At 41.2% G+C, this 23,726-nt stretch overlaps 1 protein-coding gene across 1 annotated transcript in view; it reads left to right on the forward strand.

Moving 5' to 3' along the window:
- PTPRT (protein tyrosine phosphatase receptor type T) overlaps positions 1–23,726 on the forward strand; it is a 428,744-nt gene that overhangs the window by 107,909 nt on the left and 297,109 nt on the right. Inside the window, exon 2 of the mRNA XM_062505329.1 lies at positions 6,609–6,734. Within this exon, the coding sequence (XP_062361313.1) occupies positions 6,609–6,734 (126 nt within the window). The remainder of the gene's footprint in view (positions 1–6,608; positions 6,735–23,726) is intronic.

The following is a 23,726-nucleotide window of genomic DNA, read 5'->3' on the forward strand; positions in this document are numbered from 1 at the left end:
AAACTGCATTCCGGATTTTCAAGGATTACATTGATTTAGGAAAAAAAAAAAACAAACAAAAAAAACCAAACCCAAACCCTATACATATATATTTTAATTGTAAAGAGAACTTACTTTCATTGCTGTTTTTAAAAATAAAGACAAGATTTCTGTATGTTTCCCCTGTAATCTGGATTGGCAGGGCGCAGAACATGTAAAAACAATGAAATTTAGTCAAATCTAACAAGAATGCTTCAAACCTTGGCCAGGCAATTGTTACTGGTATCTGAGAGAGCTGGTACCTTCCAGAGGATAGATAAAACTCTCTCTGCTTACACGGAAATTTAGCAAGACTATGTCAAGAGTGAGATGGAAGAAGAGAAACAGAACTGTCCTGTGGTGGGTGAATCACTCCTTGACCATGGGACTGACGCTTGCAGCAGAAACCAAACCACGTGGGATGTATTTGAGGCATTAGAGAAATCACTGATGGTTGTTTCTGAACCCCAAACATCTGGATGCCTGGAGAGGAGCAGCTCTGGAGCATCAGCAGCTGGGGAACCTGGGATTTGTGTTTAATGGTTGAGTGACTCACCTGAATTTGTGCAAGGTCTGAGCACAGTTCTTAAAGAACTGACATCAGAAAATGAAGTTATGAATGCTATACTTCAGGGTTTATTCCTCCTTACACACTGGAGAGCCTTTTCCTCAGTTTCTCCTGGTGTGGATCCTCTGTTAGCGAATGAGGCATAAAAAATGATCAAAGCCTTCCCTGCAGTTTGAGGAGTCAGAACATCTTTGTCTCCCTTTTAGAGTCTCAGTTTAAATACACCCTAAATACATGGTGCCCTTTGACTCAGTAAAGATTACTCTTTTCTCTCTGCAGAAACCTGTTCTTTGAAAATCTGTGCCTATAGAACAAACACTTGGTTAGGATAATCAAGTACTCACTGAAACTGGCCAGTTGCAAGAGGAGGTTGATGTGCACTTGTCTGATGTCTTCTGTCTTCATCTTTCTGGAAGGACTAGAAAGCACAAAAGGACTTACTGCTCTTCTTGAGTGAGGAAACCCCAATATTCCTTGATTTATTCCATCTTAAAGCAACTCAGCACAAGCTTTGCATGTATATTTTCATTCTTTACTCTCTCCCACTTCCAGAAGAATATACAATGAGATTTCTCAGGAATTTGCTATATGAATTCTGCAGTCTGAAAAATAATTTACAAATGGATTTTATACAATAAATCCCACACTAGGAGTTACTTTAACGAGCCAAATGCATCTTCTCCAGCCCTGGTAAACAGGAATGTCTTTGGAAGGGATGAGAATGAATGATCAGAAACAGTGGTGGGTTAATTTGTAGAGTTTTATAGTTCATAAGCATTAGCTCATCCGAATTGCATTTTTTTTCTTCTTTTACTTGCTTTGCATTTTGTGGGTTTATGATAAAAATTAATAGACTAAATCTCAGCTCTCGCAGAAGTTTCAGAGGGGATGTTTACTAAAAAGTGTTCATGCTTTCTTATCTTTTGCCCATTTTGTTGCAGATTGGGGGTTGTTGTTTTAATTTGTTTTTATTTTTTTAGTAAATGAGAGAAGTAATCACTTCTGTTTGGAGGAGTGGATCAATGACACTGATGTTCTCATTGTCTCTATCCCTTTCCCACTTTGGGATTGCTGTAAATGCCTGATCAAATTATATCTGCTGCTCTGTTTCCTGTGTGTGTTTAGAACCACGGGATAACCGATGAAGCTTCTCACATCAGTGAGTTTCTTTATCCCCTTTTAGAAGTATTGTGGGTTTTTTATCTGGTGAGTCTGTGAGAGTTTGACATTGGATGACTTTATAAAACATTCAAATAATTGGATTTGTTAAAATAAATAAATCAAACACTAATTGGAATGTGCCCTGCTATTATTTGTGCTTACAGAATTAGATATTATGGCGTGAAGTTCTTTTTATCATATTTGTGCACTTATTTAAACACCCCCCTGGCACACACTTTTGCAAATTCAATTATATATTCAAAGGAGCCATTCAATTTATGCAAGGCTGGTTTACATTTAATCCAGGGGCAAGTCTCAGTAACTGATGATAGGTCTGCTCAAGATTAATTAGCATCACTCAGATGAGCAGTGGCATTGTTACAAGCCCTCGGTGTAAAACAAGGGATATTTTATCCTTCTTATGTGAGCCATTATTTGCTTCAATATGACCCTTTTCAGGAAGGGAAGTGCTTTCTTGTTTAGATTTCATTTTGTGGAAAGGATTTAACACCACCTGCGTTATCCAACGCCATCGAAGCCATCTCCATTCCACCCCTGGGCCCACTGAGCAACTGTGTTTTTTAGTCAAGCAGGAAAAAGGCTCCAAACATCCCAATTTGTTTTCCCAAAATCCTCATTCTTGCTAACAATTTATGAAGGTGCAGCACCCCATTTTGGTGATTGTGTAAATGTCATTTTCCTCAAACTGCTCTGGGATATGTGGCTGAAACGATAGCAGCCGCATGCAGACCTGGTAACTAAATTCATCCAGTGGTTGGTCTTCCTTTCCCTTCAGCTTGAGAATTATTTTTCAAGGTTAATGAATAGCCCTGTTTTGCCTTTAGGCAGATTTCAGCCACAGATGATTTTCTTTGGGGATAGATCTAACCTCTTCCTGTCTTTATGTTCCATCATATTTGGGCGTAGCTTATCTAAATATCTGCTTAGGTGGGGTGTCTTTGGAAATATTGAATATTAATCTTATGCTGACGTCAGTGAAAACAACACTTCTGCTTTTTACTATTCCTACTTTAGTGAATTCCTAAAACCGCTTCAATTTTCCAAACCTTCAATTTTCCAAACCTGTCTGTCTGTAAGGGAAGCTGCAGTGTCACATCTGCCAGCTTCTGCACAAAGTGGGGCCACCACTGATGCCCTTGCTTGGCAGATATGAACACAAGCCCCTGTGCCTACGTGGCTTTAGCAAGCATTGGGTATAAGGAAGAATTTTTTTACTATGAGGGTGGGGAGGCCCTGGGATCCCTGGGAGTGTCCAGGGCCAGGTTGGACACTGGGGCTCGGAGCAGCCTGGGACAGTGGAAGGTGTCCCTGCCATGGCAGGGGTGGCACTTTCAGACTCCTTCTAGCCCAAACCATTCTGTGACTCTGTGACTGTTAGAGTAACCCCAAAATCTGTGATGTTCTGATATAGTGTACTACTTTCCTGTCATTTTCTGAAGATTTTCCCTGTTCCATAAAACAAAATGCACTGCAACAGTGTGAAGAGAGGAGCTGTTGACTTTCTGGCTCACAAGTCACTGTGGTTCTGGCTTCCAGCTGAGCCTTCATTTCATTTTGAATTCAGCTCTCAGTTGGACACACCAGAGCAAGAAGCTGGGGGGCACTGCCCCCATCTTGGCACCCAGGATTCACACTGGCAATCTGCTTGTCTAAGCCCTTAAAATTAACCCCAGCTTTTTCTCCTTGTCCTCATTTCCTGCAAATTCACCTCCACATTCCAATTCTGCTGCCTCTAGTAAATGAATCTTTCTGGCTTATTGCCCTGTCACTCTGTATTTGGAGGTTTCTCCACTAACCTTTTCTTTCTCTGAAATGTAGGTGTCTTGCTGCTGCTTTTAAGGTTCTCCATGGGTTTATTCTTTCCTATTCAGATGGTACTACATGGTTAGCTTTAACTTTCAGGGAAAGAACTTTAAAGCTTCCTCAGGTGTTGTCTTGTATCAGCAGATGCTCCCAATTAATTTCCACAAGTTTTCACTGTGTCCCTTTTCCAGCTGCTCACACTCCACCTTCCTCAGCAAGCATAAAATCACCTGTTTACCTGATTATGCCAGGCTATTGACAATTACATTCCCAGTTCAACGAGTGCTGATGCCCCACATTTTGCTGCCTGTTGCTTGTTTTGCCTCTAGGACTTTGAAGCAGCTCCCGTGCAGTTTTCTCTGGGTACAGGAGATCTCCTAGCACAGCTGGGCTGGAGCAGAGCAGGTGTTTGCAATTCCTTCAGAGGAATAGCTCTCAGACAGCCCCATGCCTGTGTGCTGAGCAGGGGGGTGGGGATGGTTTGTGTCTGAATTAAAGGGTATCTCTCAAAATCAGAATGCTCTGTGTGGAGGCTGAGAGCAGAGGATTTCATTTTGCCTCTTGTTCTGCTTGCTAGGATAAAGGTGACTTTCACTGCTCACTCCCACACAGTGTAGGCTGCCTGGGTTTTCCTTTAGATTTTTTTTTTTTTTAATGAGCCTGTTCAATATTGTAATTTTGAACTTTTTCACCTAAATTAATTAAAAAAAATATAGGGGAACTGTTTAAGTGTAATCCTGCTTGTTTTGACAGCTGGGAAAGCTTCACAAATGCAATAATTTAAAGGCAAGGATTATTTAAATGTTATAAAATATGACAACTCAGAAGTATTTGTAGAAGTTACAGAAACAGGCAAGTTTTCAATGGTTATAGAATCTATTGCCAGATCTATTTATAATGAAAATATGTAATGTATAAAACTATTCATTTTTAGGGCAACAAACCTTCCTAGAATTTATGTGACTAGAAATGTTTGGTGAAGTTTTGTACAACCACTTAAAAAAAGCAGCTGCAGTTGGAGTGCACAGAGAATCATTTAACAGAGTATGAGGTTACAAAATATTAATGACATGAAATACATTTGTAATTTGAGAGGAGTTCCATAGGAACTGAGAAAAAGCTTGGGCTTTTCAGGGGGATGGGGAACATGGGTGAAAATTAAAGAAGGCTTTAATTCAGTGTTCAGTATTGGGTGACTCTATTGCAGAGGAACCACAGGTCTGTGATTGTTGGAACACTGAAGTCTGGGAGTTTTGAGCTTTCTGTGCTTTCTGGCACTGACCCCTGGAGAACACTGCTTTTGACCTGAGACCTTGGAGAAGGCTTCCAAATTTGAGTGATGGAGTTGGGATCACTGATGTGTAGTTGAATAGAAGTGTGCGATTTCACATGGTGAAGTGTTTAGAATTTTGGGTTTTTAGAATGTAGTAATAGGTATGGGACAAGATAGGTGCTCTGGGGCATTGTGTTTTTCTTCCTTTTTGTTCCTTCTTCGTGGTTTCAGGTAGTAGTTTTTGGCTGGATAGAGGGTGCTGCACTGTGGGTCACAGGCGTTTGGTCATTGGGTCAAAAGTATAAATAATATATAGATGTTAGTTTTTAATTGGATAGTTAGGCTTTAAAAACCTTGTAAATAGTGAGATCCAGTGACATTTTCAACTTCTAGCTTGTTAGCTAGAAGAGCTGTAAAACTCTCTGTACTATAGATAAGATTTAATAAACAACTGAGTCTGAGCATGAAAATCTCTCTCCCGTGCTTCAATCCTGACTCTGACTGGAAGCAGAGGAAAAAGAAGATAACCTTAGCCACTAATAAGTGATGTACCAGGTGTTTATTGTGTGAGTGCAGCTGTGGGAAGGAGGGAGGTGTTGGAATATCTCTGTCCATACAGCTCTGGTTGGTGTCAGGAGCCATTGGGGCTTGGCTGGCAGAGCAAGGGAGTGCTGCCCTGAGCACTGGCATGTTCCATGTGCCCAGCTCCTCTGGAGGACTGGCATCTGCAGAGAGAAATGATCCTTTCTTCCCTAAGAGAAAACCAAAGCTTTATAGACACGCCCTGGGCATGATTCAAGTCCAAACTGAGCGACTCAGATCCCTGATCCAATGGATCCACTAGTGAAATACCTTGGCAAGGTGTACTGGGTGGAGGTAAAGAGTTCATGAGATCACAAGGGACACCGGTGTAGGAGCATCTGAGGGAATAAACTATCCCTGTTTCTCTGTGTGACCCAAGTTTCAAAGATCTGCACTGGAATACAAACTTTCATTCCACAGTTCCTGGATTTCCCTTGATTCACAAGTGTTCAGGCAGCTGCCGATGTATTTATGAGAGTTAACTTCTGCCAAGTATTTCAGGAATTGCAGTAAAGATCCTTCAGTCAAAGTCTGGAAGGTGTGAATGCCAGTCGACATCTGCTGCTTCTCATTCTCTTGTTCACAAACTACAAGGCCACGCTCAAAAGTATTGATTTGAAAGGCCTGGAGGAAGCTCTGTGTGTTTGTGAACCACACAGAAATTTGTGTTGTTAAGTTTAGGAGATGGTTAAAACCAGGTTAAATATAATCAAGGCTTAAAAGCAAAAAGAAGTGAGGCATTGCTGTAAAAACAGTGATGCTGTGCTTGTTTGCCATTTGCATTTCTCCTTCCTTTTCCTGATTTTTAAAAAATATCTTACTTGGAGGTTCATGCAAATATACCTGGGGGTATCTTGTTGAATTGTCCTTGAAAATAACAGTTTTAAACAAAGGGGACTGATCTTAGTCGTGTGGAGGGAAGAAAATGAGGGTTTCCAGGATAGAAGCCCTTATAATAGAAGCCCTTATAATAGAAATAAGGATAGGAAACGTGGAGAGTAAAAAGATTTTTTTGGACATCACCTTTGGAGCTGCATGAAAAATAACATTCAGGAAATTAGTTTCATTTTTTTTTTTTTTATTTCCTGTATAAGCTTGGGTACAAAATATCAAAGTAAATAGCCTACCACAAAGAAAGAAATAAAATTAACCCAGAAATGTTTTCATTTCTCTTGGTTTTAGGTGGCTGTTCATTCGATGAGCACTACAGTAATTGTGGTTATAGCGTCGCCTTGGGAACCAATGGATTTACCTGGGAGCAGATCAATACCTGGGAAAAGCCAACAATGGATCCTGCTGTCCCAACTGGTGAGTAAGGAGCCTCATCAACAATGATGAGATGCAATTCTTGGAGAGAATCAGATGTTATTCCTATATATGCGTGTACTGGCTCTGGATACACACAACAGCCAAGTAGGATTTTATTCAGTAATAAAATGTTAATTTGGTGTTCAAAATAGTCTGGCAACAGAATTCACAGATGTGAGGAGGCTTTTTTGGCAACATTTGCCATTGGACATCCTTGCAGAATTGTATTACATTTCTTACTTTATTTCTCATTTAGCAGAGAGGAGATGCTTTGGGTATAAAACTCCAAGGTTCAGCCAGCTTTTGGCATGTTTCTGGGTGAGAGGGCTATCTGGGCAGGTCCATGTTGGACAGCCCAGAAGAAGTAAAGCCTTAAAATGTGTGGAAATATTGGACATTCCAGTTATCATTTAGTTCTCAAGTGATTGATTTAAATTCCAATTTTGAGAAAGACAAGAAAGTTCCTACAGAATTAGTTGTGGTAGCTAATGCTTGTTTAGGCTGGGACTTGAGACAGGACAATTTTCATATGCAAGAAAAACATTTCCAACAGAGTTACCAGAGTTTCTAATTTACTAATATGTACTGAGTATAGTGTAGACTTCCCTGTAATAGTTGGAATATTATTAGCAGATCCCACTGTGGTAATAATTTCCAAGTTTTGTTTTTCATTGGACCTTACCATTATGCTTAATATGGGAATGAATTCTCTAGCCTTAAAGTTCTGTGGAATTCTTTGTTTAAATTGAAGAAGAATTTGATTTAAGAAACACTGTAAGGTTCACTAAAGACCCTACTTTGTCCATGTTGGTTGCCACCTAAGATAGCAATACAAGTCTCTCTTTCAGGCACACAGTGGCAAGAAGACTTCATCAGCCACTTGAGACTTACATTTTACTCCCCAAAAAAGAAATGCTTGTTCTGGTTAGTGCATTGCACTGTGAGAGCATGAGCTACGTGGAGGAACAGAATATGTTGTTCAAGACATATTCTTATGCCTGTAATTACTGGGATAAGAGATTTGTAATTGCTGGCTGCCTGGCATGGACACAGTGTGGAGCTGAGACAGCAATAGCTCCCTGCCACAACCACTGCCAGACAGCCCAGACCACATTCCTGGGTGTTTGTTGTAAAAAACCAGTTCATGACACACCAGTCTGGCTGGGCTTCCTCCAGCACTGAAAGCTGTTTAAGTTCTGTGGGTTTTAAATCATTTTATCATTGGAAATTATTCAGAAGAGGAGCCTTCAGAGTGTGTCACACCTGGCACCGCTTGGTTTGGCTGTGGCATCCCCAAAGGAGTTAATTGGGGAAGCTGCAGATTTTGGTCCTCTCTGTAAGAGTGTTTTTTGTGATTCTAGATGCTGTTGTGTTTTAAATAATGGCAATTTTATCTCCGGGGCTCCTCAGCTTTTGGTTCATTGTTGTGTCCTTATTTTGTGTCCTTATTTTGTGTCCTTGGTAAAGACCAAGTTAGAGAGACATGACAAATCTTTGAGTTAACTGATCCCAGAGGGAAGGAGTAGGAATTCACCGAGTTTTGATGCAATTTAGAATCTGGAACAAACGGGAAGGTCTATATAGCTTGCACTGGGCGAGTTGAATGCTTTGTTACCTCTCAGTGTTAAAGTAAATCCTGACCTCCTTATGAAGGTGTATTGTAATCTGAAATACCCTAGAACCATGGAGAGGTTCCAGCAGAAATCACAGATCTGGAGAAGACCTCTGTGGTTATTGACTTCAACCATCATCCCATCCCTAAACCATGCTCCCACATCTGTGTTTTATGACCACACGTGCCACATCTCCTCATTTCATTAATGCTTCCAGGGATGGTGACTCCACCACCTCCCTGAGCAGCTGTTCCAGTGCTTGACAACCCTTTCAACAAAGAAATTTTTCATAATATCCAACCTAAACAACAACGGACAAGCAACAGCTTGGAATGGCATGATTAAAAACCACAAAGCAACAAACCAACCCCCAAAAATCCCCAACCCCTAACAAACCACTCCATATACGCGAAAAACCCCATGCCAACCCCAAAAATCATAGTATAATTTCTCCAAATACTTGTGGGTTACCCCTTTCCTTGATATCTGGTATAACAAAAAAAATATCTAGAGATACTCCAGCAGCTGCAAATTTAATAAAGGTAAGACCTCAAAAAAAAAAAAAAGCCGAAATCTTTATTGAAGTTAAAAGGTAAAGGTAAAGCAGCCCTCAAGTGGGAATGTGCTGATACTAGGTAAAAAGGTTTTAAGGAGCATGAGGGGAAATGAGTCAGTTCCTAATGTGGCTGACTGATGTCACAGGACTGTTCATAGAGAACAAAAGGCAAAATCAGTAGGTGGAAGATCATCAACCACAGCAAATGGGTACAGAAGGGCCTGGTGTCACAAACCCCACATCTTCAAGAGCTGTGCAAGCCCTGCTAACCTAGGAGTAAATTGCAGTGTTCAGTCAGACTGCCTGAAGCTGGCAGAGATTTTTGGAGCTATTATTGAGAGTCTGTTGCTGGCTACAATTGTGATGTTTGTGTTGGTTACTCTTTAGAAGCTGTTTGGTGGGAATAAAAGTTGCTTACTTAATATTCGTGTAGTAGAAAAGCCAGGTGGATAAAGTGAAGAGCAGCAGGTTCCACTCCTACAAGCAGGGGCATCTTTAAAGCTGGAGTCCCAGAACATGTGATGATTGACTTTCCTTTCCATTGAATTTCTCCACAGCAACTGAGAGAAGCAGGGTGTAAATCCACTGAGCTGCAGGGTGTAAGAGGTGGTAACAAAGAGGTGTTCATGGAATAAGCATCCAGAGGCACGACAGAGCACAGAGAGTGGTGGCAGGAGTGCCAGCAGGGCTCTGGGATTGCACCAATAATGCAGATTTATTTTGCTGAGACCGTATTTTAAGTACTGCCTTATTTTTATAGCTGGATATAGGTTAAAATTCTACATTATGGAGCTGTTAAAAACAAAAAGCGAGCAGGAATTAGGTTGGTTCAGTGACAGAGTCAGCCTGCAGTGCTGGAAGCATGGCCAGCCCCCAGCTACTCAGCCCTTTCCTCTGGAAAACATTTTGGCTTTCCTGAGTACCAGCAGATCCCTTTGAATTCAACCGAGCCATAGAACTGTGTCCTCCTGAATACTAATGATGCTGTCCAGCACTTTTTAAAGTCCTTTTCACTGCTAGATCTCAGAGGGCTCTTCAAAGGAGGTCAGTGCCATGAATGAGAGCCTGAGTCCCCAGAGCTGTGTAATTCTCTGCTGACACACTGCTGCAAAGGTCTCTGCCCAGGGATATCTTTCTGGTCTTTATTTTTTTAATTAAAATGTCAAAAAGAAAAAAAAAAGGCAATTAAACTGCTCCATTAGCAATGTAGAAGTTTGTAGGCAATTTGTTTTACTCCGTTGCCAGCAAATAAACTGTTTCCCCTGAATTCTGTGATTAATTCCTTAGGGCTCGAAACAATGTTAATTGGGGGATTAAGAACCAGATGTTTGTTGTTCTGAATAAATGTTTCAAAAACGTGGAACACATGAATCGTAGGTATCCAACCCCCAGACTTCAGTGGGACTTTGGTTCCACCTCCTTGCACAATAGCAGGAGTGATTATAACAAAATATGCTTTAACAGATGGGTGTTTACTTAAGCTTGAATACCCTCAGTGATGAGTATTCTGCAGCTTTTGGGCTGCTTGTTCCACTCTTTGTATTGTAGAGGTTCTCAGACCTACGTTTTCCTTTCTTTGGCTTCAACTCATTATTTTTATTTTTTTTTTCCATTTTTGAACAGGGGGAATAATCAGTTGCTGCTCTTATAGCCTCTTCTATATAATAATATGCAGTTAAATCTTTATTCTGCAGGACTAAATGTGACCCAGTCCTTTCAATATTTCTTAATTGTCTTGTTCTCTTCCTTGTGCCTTCAGTCACTATTTTCTCACGTTTTTGGGGGTATTTGTCTGAAGCAAGGATTCGGCACTTTGCATGGCAGTGCTGGAGACACAAGACCAGCACAAGCCAGTCTGGGACCCTATGAGAGCAGGACTTGAGCTCTTTCATGAGTCTTTTTTTTGAGGCTGATGCTTGGTTAGCACAACAAAGAAATGTGTTTAAATCAACCAGGCAAAAGTACTGCTCTTATTCTCCATGTCACCACTTTGCAGCATTCCAAGGAGCTGGGACCTGGCTGCTCTTGCAGCAGTCGCAAGAATAATATTAATAATGAAAGTATTTAACATTTAAAGTTCAAAGTATTTTACTATAATTTGCTAATTAACTCCAATGGAGACTTAACCAGGGCTGACTAGACTGAAATAATTACTTTAATTGTATTAAGTATGATTCTATCTGAATGCAAAGGCATCGTATCTTGTGCATTTGTGCAGCTGCGTTCTTTGCTGCTAGATTTTAATCCCACATTTACTTTGTGAAGTTTTCCTGTTCCAGTTTAGCAGATAATCAGTACACACAGGCTGAATTTCTGGCCCCATCTGCCTGACTGCTCCCTTCCTTTCATTTCTGTAGCACTTCTAGCAAGTGCTACTTTGCTTTCAGAGAAATAATAATTATTTCAAAAGAAATGGAGTATATGTGTATATATACATAGATCTGCATTTCTGTGTGCTCCATATCACTGCTGTTTCTTGGTCAACTCTTCTCCAACTGGGCATTGTCTAGGAAACAGAAGCGTAGGTATGAAGAATAATATGGATTACCAAAATGTTTGGAATAAATGATAAATTCAGAGTGGCATCACTTGTAGGTTACCTAGCAAGTGCAAATGGCCTCACTTTGCATCCTTATTCCACAAACCATTTTCTGCAAAAAGCAACAGGACCTGCTATTGTTGAAGGGTAATTTTGTGATAGAAATTGCTGTATTTTTATCTCACATGGAATCATTTAGGTTGAAAAAAAACCCCTAAGATCATCAAGAACAGCCATTAACCCAACACTGCCAAGGCCACCACTAAAGCATGGTTCCAAGGGTTCCATGACATATTTTTGAGCGTTTCCAGGGATGACGATTCTACTGCTGCCCTGGGCAGCCTGTTCCAATGTCTGACCACCCTTTTGGTAAAGAAATTTTTCTGGAGGACCAATCTAAACCTCTATTTAAATGGTGGGTGTTTTTAGATTATATTTTCAGGCACAGATGAGTTCCTGTGTCCCAGTGAAGTGAGCCCAGCTCCAGGGCTGTTCAGGGTGTGCAGTGCATCACCTCCCTGAGGAATCACAGCAGAACTTGTTCTTTCCTCTTGCAGCAGAGATAAGGGATGGGGGCTCTTCCCACACCACAAGGAGTGTGTTCTTTCGTTCCAGGAACTGGAGGAGTCTCTGAGCTTCCCCCTGGGAGAACAGAAGGGTCATCATCATTAGCGTTGCTCTGTGAAATACTCATTTAGCAGGTGAACATCGGAATGTATCCAGGAATTCCAGATGGCCAAATTCCACTTGGGTGCCACACTGGATGGGCAGGATCCTTTAATTCTGTTCAGGAGATGAGAGATGTGAAGCTACAGCTGACCTCTAGAAAGGCCAGAGACCCACTGTGCACAGATCAGGCATTTGTCTCTTCTCCCTGCTGGCCAGAATGGTGCCAGCAGGAGTTAGACTCAACATTTGTAAACTTGAAAGGCGAGGCAGTAAAATTAACATTTCCCCATGTCTGAGTGTATTAATTCCTGCTTACAAGAAAATACAAAAAGAAACTTGTTAAAGGAATAAATTAAAATTCATCTGTGTATATGATGAATCATGATCCAGTTTTGCCTGAGAGGGAGGAAAAAAATTGGCTCAGCTGCCTGTATTTCTTTTTCTTTTCCTCCAAAAATATTTTATGCAGGGAAAATTACTAAGAATGAGTCAAATATGTTTCTCCCTACTCTTTCACTTTCATACAAGTAAATAGATTAGTCTGTGGCTTGCTAATGAACTCCAAGTAATTTCTCAGCTGTTAAGGTCTAAAGAGAAAAGGATCTCTGGAAAGTTTCCCCAATGTGTTTTTATTTTGCTATTTACTCTGCAGCCTCCTGTCTGTGTTTTGGGATTTTTTCTTGTAGTTGTAAACAATTCTTCCAGATTTCCAGAATTCCATCCCTGTTTGATGCAAACCTGGGTTTTTTGGGATTGATTGCAAGTGTTGGGTTTTATTTTGGTGGCTGTGCATGCCAATTTTGAGGTTTTCAGGAAAGTGCAGGTTTTGACCTATTTATGAATGCAGCTTTGGGAGGAATGTAACCTTGCAGGGAACAATAGGGTTTTTTTTTCCTGCACTTACAGCTCTCAGTTGCTCTGTTTTGGTCTCTCTAGACCCTAAACCATCCCTATAACTCCATTCTATGATGGCTGCTTACAGCCCAGCACCAGGATTCTGGTGTCCCTTGAAAGGATGTGTTGTCACCCATATGTTTTTACTATCTCGTGTTAGGTCTGGATTGTCAGTAATTAAATCCCACCTGTATATGTAGAAAAACTTTCTTATTCAGCAATAAAGACCATGAGCACCTCCATGCAGAATTGATTTCATACAGGAAGCAATTTAAACCCATTCGTTTTAAGAGTGATTATTGCCAGATATTTGCTCTGTCTCATGTTCCTGTGTTCTAACACCCAATAGAACCTATCCTTTGGGATGGGGTGTACCGGTTTTAGATGAAATGGAAACAGTTTGACCTAAGTCAGTGGGAAAAAAAAGCCTGTAGGAAAGACCCATAAATTAAGTATATCACACTTGGCTAACTAAGTACTTGCTTTTATTCAATGATATAAAAAGTTGATTTAATTCAGAACATTTACCTCCCTAGAAGACTTCTGCTGAGAGGAAGTTACATCCCAGTTTTCACATCTGTGTCATTTCCATTGTAAGGGTGAGAGAAATTTTCCTCATGCACTTGTCAGAGGTCAGCAAAACCACCATTCCACTCAGAGGGAAGAGGTATTTTGGTAGTGAAATCAAACTTAGCGAGGATGTGCAGCCTTTAGAGAGCCCACAGGGTAGAAAGAAACGATATCAAAGATGAGAATGGTTTCTAGGAAGTGTTTTAATGACCCTGAAGGGATTGCAGTCTGGGAGCACACGTTGTTCCTGCACCTTGGTGTGTTAAATGGCACATTTGAACTGTTGTCAGTCTCTTTCTGACCCTTTCCTGCGAGAGCTTCCCCAAACAGAGCTGTTTGTGGGTGTCAGGACCTTTCCATTATCGCCATTAGTGAAATCATGGCACATCTAAAGCACTGCCACAACATCACTCAGCATTGCCCTGGGAGGAAGGACAAGCAAACTGCTGTTGTTTCAGCATGGTTTTCCTGCATGGTTTCAGCACAGAAACATTAATTTTTCTCAGCACCTGTTGGCTCTAGAAGGAATTGATGCCTCTCAGCATCTGAGCACACAGCCTGTATTTTTTATTCTGAGCTCTGCTAGGACATGCAGTCCAGATGACAGCGTGTTAAAACTGGTTTTTGTTTGAGGGCCAACTTAGGGAATTTTATAACCACATGAGTGAAAAAATATTTTTCATTAACAGTTTCAAAATCTTCAGGAGTGGGGAAATAGAAGACAGAGAGGTTTCTTCCACATAGATGAAATTTAATATAAATTCTATTGAAATAAATGTGGTTGCAGGAGTAAACAAAGTGCATAGGTAGAATGAGGGATGGGGAAGGTCTTTCTGACAAAAAACCCTAAAATTGATAAATGTGAAGTTAGTGGATATTAAGGAATAGAGGCAAAGCAGTGAGTAAAGAGCAACAGAAGTTTTTGGAGGAATAGATAAATTCTAGTGCTTTTGAAGGAACTGACAGGATTAGGGAATATTGCAGGTCTAGTTGGGGTCGAGATCTGTAACAACATTTGAAGAGTGAATTTTTGAGTAGACAGAATTCTGGTTTTATTTTTTTTTCCCTTCCACTCGAACTGTGAACCTGCTCTGTATTGGGTATTTTTCCTTTTCTTAGAAGTTTTGTGAACAGGCTAGAGATAGGTTTAATAAGAAAGAATTTCCAAAAGGAGAGTGACCTGAGAACCTGCATGGGGCAGGTGGCCAAAGTCAAGATTTGAAAGAGGGAAAGAGAAGGCCATGAATGAACAAATACTGTCAGAGAAGGCTTTACAAAAGAAAATGTTGGGGAAATCAGAGGCAAAATTACTCCTCAGCATGATCCAAGAGAGCAATTGGGGCATTAAATAGGGATTCAAGGCAGAGGGTGGGCAAAATACAGGAAAGGTAGGAAGTATCATTAAGGTTGTTGCTCAGCCTCTTATAAGCCTTGGAAACTCTGAGTGAATTTTCAGTTTTTTGGAGCTGTTAACAGAGTCAGCGGAATTCTCCTGAAATCCCTTAAATTCAGTGGGAGCTGGGTGTAATCTCTTAGAGGACTCTGTGCTGCAGTGCATTGTCTGGCTAATGCACTTTCTTCCCCCATTTGTCTCTTTTGCACAGTGAACTCTCTTCTTTAATCTTCCATACTTTTTTCTTTAGTTTTTTACTTTTGTCACCAACCATCATACCACTTAACAGGCTCCCAGAACCTGAGTACAAAGCTATGGAAGAAGATTGCAGTGTTAGGAATTATTTAACTAATGCAATTTCTTCACCACAAGCCCTATTCAGTGTACAGTGAACTAACTCTAAGTCTTTCTGCCAGCTTCACAATAAACAGGATGGAGACTCATAATGAGCAGATTTTCAGATGCTTTACTATTTAATTAGAAGGATACAGATTATTTGATGGAATGATAATAACAACCTCTGATCACTGGTTCCAGTGAGAACTGTTGCTATTGAGAATTTGTGGGGGAAAGAGAGTTCATTTTTCATGCTTAGGAAATATTAGCATTTGCTATTGCCAGTATCAAATATTTAGTGCGTGTAATTTGGCACATGAAAAATGCTGGCTTTTAAATCTCTTTTCCAAAAGTCATTTATGTATGTACAAAAGCAAGTTGATAGCAACAATATTAATATATCCTCGTGGGAAAAAAATAACGCAAGCTTCTCTTGCATAGGCAATCCAACCTCCTCCATGGCATTCAACTCCTTTAGAAGGGACTGGAAACTGTTGTGCTTGTATTCCTTTGAGATGTAAAGTTGTTATATTACAAATTATCGCTTGTTTTCAGTATTGACTAGATAAATAAATGCAATTATGTTTATCAATGTTGAAAATTAAGCAACAGAAAGCAATTGTGTGTGTTTGAGGATCTTTTCAAATGAAAAGCTGTATTCACTGAATTCTCATCGGCCCTTTTTCTCCCTGACATGTTTCATGATGTGAGCTCTCAATTGAATGAACAGCTGCAGTAAAAATGGCACCAGCAAAGTCACAGGGAATTCACAGGAAATTGAGATGTTTCAGGCTTCAACACAAGTCATTTGGACCTTCATTTACCTTGAGAAATGCTTGCCTTTTCCTTAGTAAAATTTCTATAAACATAGAAAGGTGTCAAGCCCTTTGGGTAAAGCTCATATGGGCAGAGCAAAGACACTTCTCTGGATGGGTTTATCTTTCTAATGGTGGAAAAAGCTTTTCCTTCTGGTCTTCTACTTTGGATTTACTTACAGTGCATGCATGAAGGGGTAATGTGAAGGAAATGTCAGCGTTCATCAAAAGGATGCAGTAAGAGAAGCAGAATAAGAAACCCTCATCACAGCTCAGGTGTCTAAGAACCTCCTTGATTCATCTCATTCCTCTAAGACAAGATCATCCCTCACACTGAAGATCTGAACCCATCTCTTAGATCTTTGGAAATGCCATCTATTGCCTCGTAGGGATGCTGGCAGAGTCAGGATGTTTTGTCCCAGCTGCCCACCCAGCATGTGGCCCACTGTCTTCAGAGCCATGAAACAGCAGAGCTGTTTCTGATTAATTTTAAATGCTTTAGAACAAATGTTTTATGTCCTCAAAGTTTATGCAGCGCTTCCATTTTTTTAATTTATTTCTGTGCTACTCTTCTTGAACAGCCAAGTTAGTAAAGCTTTAAGCAGCTGATGAATATTGTCATGGCATAACTGCTCTTGGTGCCTCCTCAGGAGTCAGTCTGCCCCAAAAACTCATCATTCGTGAAAACAAACCCTCCAAAATCTTCCTTTCTCTCCATCCCCCTTGTTTCCCATGGATATGAGATTTTTTTTTATGGTTTTTTTTTTCCTGCAACACCATCCTCATCTTATAGTCTCCTCCAGTTATGGTAGTGAAGATCAAGCTGTGAAGAAATTTGGAATAAACCCCAAATCACCTTCTCCATCAACTCCAGCCTAATAGGAGATAATCAAAGTATTAAAAAACAAACAAACTATAAGCTAAATTAACTTTTTGCTAAATTTGTTGCAGTCTAGGATGACTGAGTGAAGATGTGCCATGGATATTGCTGTGCTTTCTCATGGCCAGTTTTACTACTCCATCTGTCTGCAGCAGAAGAATCTCTTTCCCCATTTCAGTTTTATAGGTTTGAGTTGTTTAGCAGTACAGTTATGGGAATATTCAAAGGAGGAATCATAACCAGAGAGAAGTGGTTTAGCTTAGTTCTCATTAGCTGTTCATCTAGAACAGATTGCCTAGGATGGACTTCTGGAGTGTGGCTGATTGCTGCAGCATGGTGACTTAATGGGGAGACATTTCTATCAGTTTGTGGAAGGGTGCCTGTGCCAGCTGACCTCACAGCTTGGTGTGCAGTGAATGAGCTCTAGAAACTACGGTTTCAGTCTAGGATCTCATTTGTATGTCCCCCTTTGAACTTAATTTGCTGTTGTGTGTTTGGTTTGAACTTGGCATCTGGCATCGCTGATCTGAATTAAACCACCACCATCCATCCATAAACACTTATTGTTATTCAGTCCAGCTTTCAAGTCCAAAAAAATCCTGGTCACTACATTTTTCCTTCGGTTTCCTTATGCCCTAGGCTTTTCTTCTGATGTAAAATTCATGTTCCTAATCCTGCTTTTTCTAGCAACTAGCTTTTACTGTTTTGCTCAGAAGACTTTTTATATAGAAACAAACCAAGAAGCGTTCAAGCCTCACTACTGCAGCTCTTATTAAACTAGCAAGACCAGGTTGGACAGGGCTTGGAGCGACCATGTCTGGTGGGAAGTGTCCCTGTCCATGGCAGGGGGTGGAATGAGATGAGCTTTAAGGTCCTTTCCAACCCATTCCCATGGAATCTGGGATTCCATGACTTCTGCGTGTCTTGATTCTAAAGACTGTGTCCATTACCTTTACTCCTCTGTTCCCTTCTTTAGGTTCAGCCCTCAGGATCTGCCACTCAGAGCCTCAAACCCAGGGAGAGACAAATCTGTAAAACTCTCTCCTTCAGCTCACCAGGAAAACAGCACAAACACACTCCTGCAGCTGAGCTGAATTGGTACAGAAAGCATTCATCAGCCTTGTAGCCTTAAAGTGAGAAACAGGATTTCAAAAGCTAATTTGCTTGTTTTTGTAGCATGATCTTAATTCTACAAGGGAGAGAAGATGATCTAATCTAATTTAATTTTGCTCTTTGAGGAGAAGGGAGATCACTTGGCCAGCTGCTGCTCTGAGCAAACATGGAGCGTGCAGGCTACAAGATAAGCTTTGAACTTTATCAAGTCTCTCGGCAGTATATGCTAATGTGTGCTGTTGGGAGAGTTCTGAAACTTTTGCCTCTGATTGTATTAATGAGTTTGCTGCTCCAAATGAGCCGTATCTCACTGTAAAAGAAGGAGCTGTTACACATCATGCTTTTCCTGTCCCCAGTGCTTTAGTGTTTGGGCAGAGTGGACCATGATTTCAAATCAGGCCAAGCCTATGTCCTCACAGTACTTCTGCTGCTTTGATTGATTTTTGAAACTTTAGGCATAATCTATTCAAGCTGTTCATTTATTACAAGAGGGAAAAGCGTGGTCTCCAATCCTGTGTTTGAAGAGGAAGACTTTTCCTCCCCAAATATTTTAACTTTTCAAACCCAAGGTAAGGAAGCATCTCAGAGCTTCTGCGGCCATGCTGTTTAGACAGCGACAAACTCCTCCAAAAAACAAATCCACTGTGATTTATGGCCACAGGGTTTGTAAAGTAATCTCTGAGGTGGATTTGTTGCATTCTTAAACCTGTAGTTTCTAGATGAGATAAATTTACCAACATGTTTCGATGTGTTTCCATGTCTATCGCTTTTGTGTGCCAGCCACAGCCGGTGCGCAGCTGCAGCGAGCACCGCGCCGTGCCAGGCCCGCCTGGAGCAGCCCTGGCTCCTCCGAGAACGAGGAGTGAAGGAGCGCCCAGCTCTGAACGTGATTGGTCGGATTCAAACCCAAACGGGGCACCCCAGCCAATCAATCCCTTCGCGCCGGCAATGCGCCCGCGCCATTGGCCAGCGAGCTGGGCGGAGCTAAGGCCGCGACCAATGGCGTGCGAGAGCGGGAAATTGAAAGGCGCTGTGCCAGAGAGCCGTGGGTGAGCTCGGGCTGTGGCTGTGGGAGCTCGCGGGGTGCGGGCCGCCCCTCCCGGCCGCCCCTCTTGGCCGCCCCCAGCAGTGACACTTCTACAACAGCCTGGAACCTTCCACCAACTGGCAGTGCCCAGACCCTCCAAACCTTCACTGCCCGGAGACTGCCACCTCTGCTTCCATCCCTACTCTACATTCCCAGCAGGAATGAGGTCTGGCTTCCCGTGAAATCCATGGAGTTGTATCACAAGGTGTTGGCAGATATGTGTTTTAGATGTGTACAGTAATACCAAAGTCACACATGCTCTGGAGAAAAATGGAGCTTTGTTGCGATCATCATCTTATCTCTTCTTGCTGATGAGCTCATCAAGGTAATTAGCAGTGCCCTGAGTCCTCTTCCATGCCGTATTGTCCCAGGCTGTTTGATAGAGCCATCCCTGTCTTCAGGAAAATACTGTAAGGGGTTAGTGAAACAAAGCTTGCTCAATAAATTGTATTGAATTTAATTGCATTTGTTTCTGTCAATTCCTGTAACTCACTTATAACAATACAACTAACCAGGGGCTGAGTTTTGGGAGTTCTGTGCTGCATTTCTCAATGGTGCAGCAGAAGTCCACAACTATTCCAAGAGAAGCCAGCGTTCCGGTGCCTGGAGACTTCACGGCAGCCCAGATAACCTGGACTGAGAACCAGTACCCTGGGAGGTGACAGAGTGACACAGAACCCCAAAACTCCTCACCCAGGCTGGGGGGTTCTGACAGTCTGAAGCTGGTGACTCCAGTCTGTCTCACTCCGTGCATTCCAGAGGTTCTCCTGTCAGCACACTCATTTTTACAGTTTTGTAGTCTGTTAGGACAAAAAGCATTACTTTATCATATTACCTTAAAGCTGATATAATTGCCTCATACATGAGGTTTAAATGAAATAATTTACTTTTTCATAACCTTTTGTGAGCAAGCACAGGTCCAGCTTACAGCTTCCCAGCTAGGCTGGCCTGTTGCTAAACTTGGTACACCAAATGCCTGCAGGTTCTACGTTGTGCTTAGACCCCTCAGCTATCTCTCTAAGCTAAGAGGTCTAAACATTTGGATAAAAATCTCAGTTTGGGGTCAAAGATAAGTGTGAACTGTTCAGAAATACTTGTTTGGATTGAGGCACTGCTCTGTGAGAGCCTTTCCAATACAAGTAATACACTGGGAATGATTTTGGCTTTCTTATTCTATCAGCTATCTCTTTGGATTTCTTTTTCCATTTGTCTGAGAAAGACTTAAGAAGTAGGTGAATCACCAGCATCCTTCTTGTGAAACAGGGAGTCCATACCTTCCATTTTAAAGATAAAACTTCATCTCGAGTCCTTCATAAAGACTTTACTCAGTCTCCATATTATTGTGGAAAAAGAGAAGATAATGACATTTCTATCTGAAATTAACTCTTTGCTCAAATTGCAGTCAGCCCATTTTTTCCCCTTACTATTTTTAATTAAAGGAATGTGACCAACAGTAGGATTTTTTTAGGCAGCCTAAAGCTCTCTGCCTGCCTTTATATTTCTTTTTTTTTTTAGCTCATGAGATAGCAGACTTAATACTCCCACCTGCTTTTCCTGAATACTTTTTCATTATTCTAAGAGCAAAGGCAATAAGCGTTATCTCACTCAATGATAGTTATATTTAAAGCTTTCTTAAACTGAGGTCAGATAAAAACTCTGAGCAGCATAAACTGGGGTTGTGAATGTACAGTGCAGCAGCCTGGACAAAATTCAATGGGCTGTGGCAAATTTTCTACAAGCACAAATACTATTCTGTGTATTTGACATGTGTATTCACATAATTCTAGCTGAATTTAAAGAAAGTGATAAAACCTGTCAAACATCAGGTTGGATGGGGCTTGGAGCAACCTGGGATAGTGGAAGGTGTCCCTGCCCATGGCAGGGGGTGGAACAAGATGAATTTCAAGGTCCCTTCCAACCCAAACAATTCTGTGATTCTATAAACAATAAAGCCCATTCCATGTTCTATTTAATAGGGTTTTTTGGGTAGTAACTGAAGCATTTTCATTCTGTTTGTAGATACTGATTCCTGGTTGACAGTGTAGGTGTCTCCTTGTTAGAGTGCAGGGATAGAACTCTTCCTCTCTGTCCCTCTCTCTGCCCGGTGCTTGGAGCAAGGCTGAGCACGTTGTGCACCTCTGTCCAGCTGTGTTTCTGCTGTGGGATGGGCCTGCCAAATGTGTGCCCAATTTGCTATTAAATGGGTTTTTTCCTGCCATTACTTCATCCTCCAGCCTGTGATACAAACACCAACCTACATTTCCCCCTTGCTTATTTACATCCCTGTATCTAATAAAGCTTTCACAAACCAATTATGCTTTCCCAAACTGATTACAAATACATGCATAATCATTTATTGTCTCTAATTGCAATTGAAAGTTTGCTGCAAAGACTCCATTATCCAGGCCAGTGTACACATTTTCTGTTGTGTTTGTTGTGCTTAGCTGGGATTGTTGAGGCAGTCCAACAGTGCTGTGCTGCTCTCTGCTACACCAGCACCCAGGTGAAATCAGGAAATTCCTGCACACAAATAATAACTTCTGCAATCCTTTCATATCAGCAGCTGTGCTGAGAGGGCAAGTGCTCAGGTGCATAGGTGAAAGCTGAAGGTTTGGATAACATCTTTACTAATTAGTTCAGACATGTAAGATAATTCTGCTAATTTTTGATTAGTTAAAAGTAAGCGGAGGATGATGCAGAAGGGAAGGAAATTATATCAGCTTTAGATAACACACAGCAAACTGCCTTTTCCAGCCTTTTCACGGCAAACTAACTTGAGAATATTACAGTTCAAAGTACTTAGCTCTAAAAATCTCATAATGAACATTAGAATTATTTTCATTTTAGGATACTGGTCTAACTGCAGCAGCAGTTCAATCAACATTACAGTAGTGCAATCTTATTGAATTTCTGCCAGGAATGTAAATGAGTAGCCATTCTTCTTTAAAAGCTTCAGCTAATATAATTAATTGCATTCATTTTCAAGGTGATGTCTTGCTTGTTTGGGTGAGTGAGCAGTAGGGGATAAAGAAATGGAAATTTCATCAGTGATTACAAAAGAGATAGTGATTTACTAATTGCCTTTCACCTTTTTCTGACAATTGGTATTTCTTACCAATCTGCCTCCAGCCACTGGAAACACTTGTGTGGTGAGAGATGAGGATAAATGCACTGTGAGGAATTCTTTAGCGGTGAATTTGTTTTTCCTTCATAGGGAAGTACATTTGTCTCCTGTGCTTTGCAGTAAGTGCAGCCATTTACCCTGTGACCCCTGAGCTTTTGGTTAAAATCTGCTCCAGCAGAGAGAATTGTAGCTGGGAACAATCCTCCTTTGCAGGTTGCTGTGGACCTTGTTGGTAGCTGTGTCTTGTGTTTTCAGCTCCAGAAACATAAAATAAAGAGTGATTTACATCAGTCCACAGAGGTGCCGTGGGATGCTGCAGATGCTGCTGCCCATTTCCTCATTTTGCTGCCTTGTCAAAACTCAGTCTCCCACAAATGAAATGACCACAATCAGATTTCACAGCCTGATGTGGGTGCTGGATATCAAGCAGGGCAGCAGCTCACCTGCTGGGATCACTCCTGGCCCCTTTATTTCTTTGCTGCTGTGGAGTTTCAGTGTGCAGTGACCTGTGCTGGGGAAATGTATGAACTGCTCACAGGTGTGAAGAAGCAGATGTTTTTCTTGAAATCCATGATTATAGAGTGATTTGCACTTAAGGAAACATTGCTCTTACATGAATATAAATACAGCTGGATCTCCCCTGCCTCAGTTCAAGGTTGGGAAACTGGCTTAGGTTTTACCAGAAGAAAAAGCTTCAGAGTTGGAGAATTCTGAGAACAGACATGATAGCACATTCAGGAAAATTTTTAAGCTATTTAAGCTTTGATGCAAAATATATTTATACTCCTGACAGTTATATTTCTTACTCTTCCATTTAGATGTCAGACATTTCATATCTACAGGAAACTCCCAGTGATATGGCTCAGTACTATCAGGGAACCACCTGCACAAGAAAGGAGCATGAGAGTTTCATTTGAGTCCCACCTGTGTGAGGGAAGGCAGGAACCATCAGCACAGGCTTTGCAGTGCACTGAGGTTCAGAGGCTCTGTGATTCCCAGTTCCAGACATCAGGATGAGAGGGGGACACTCTCAGCAATTTCTTTATTTCTGGGGAAAGGAAACCAGACCAAAGGGAAGCCATAACATTCTCCAGCAAATCCTCTGTTGCTGAAGAAAAACTGGAGAAACCTTGAGTAAAGGCACAGAGTTGTCAGGTGTGCCCAAATACATTTGTCTCTTAACATAAATAGAGTTTCTGTGACCAACTGTTTAACGATAATTTTAATTCCTCACCTCTGCTCTTAATTTGCAGTAGTAATTTAGACAGATTAAAAAACATCAATTAGAATTCAGAAAGATTTTTCCAATCTCTTTTGCTATTATTTATTTGTTTTGCTAAAAGCAGGATTGGAGCTTGTTCCAGCCCAAAGGCTGGGACAATTGAGGTTTGGGAGTTGCAGGT

This window comes from Cinclus cinclus, chromosome 18, assembly GCF_963662255.1.
Source record: "Cinclus cinclus chromosome 18, bCinCin1.1, whole genome shotgun sequence".
NCBI lineage: Eukaryota > Metazoa > Chordata > Aves > Passeriformes > Cinclidae > Cinclus > Cinclus cinclus.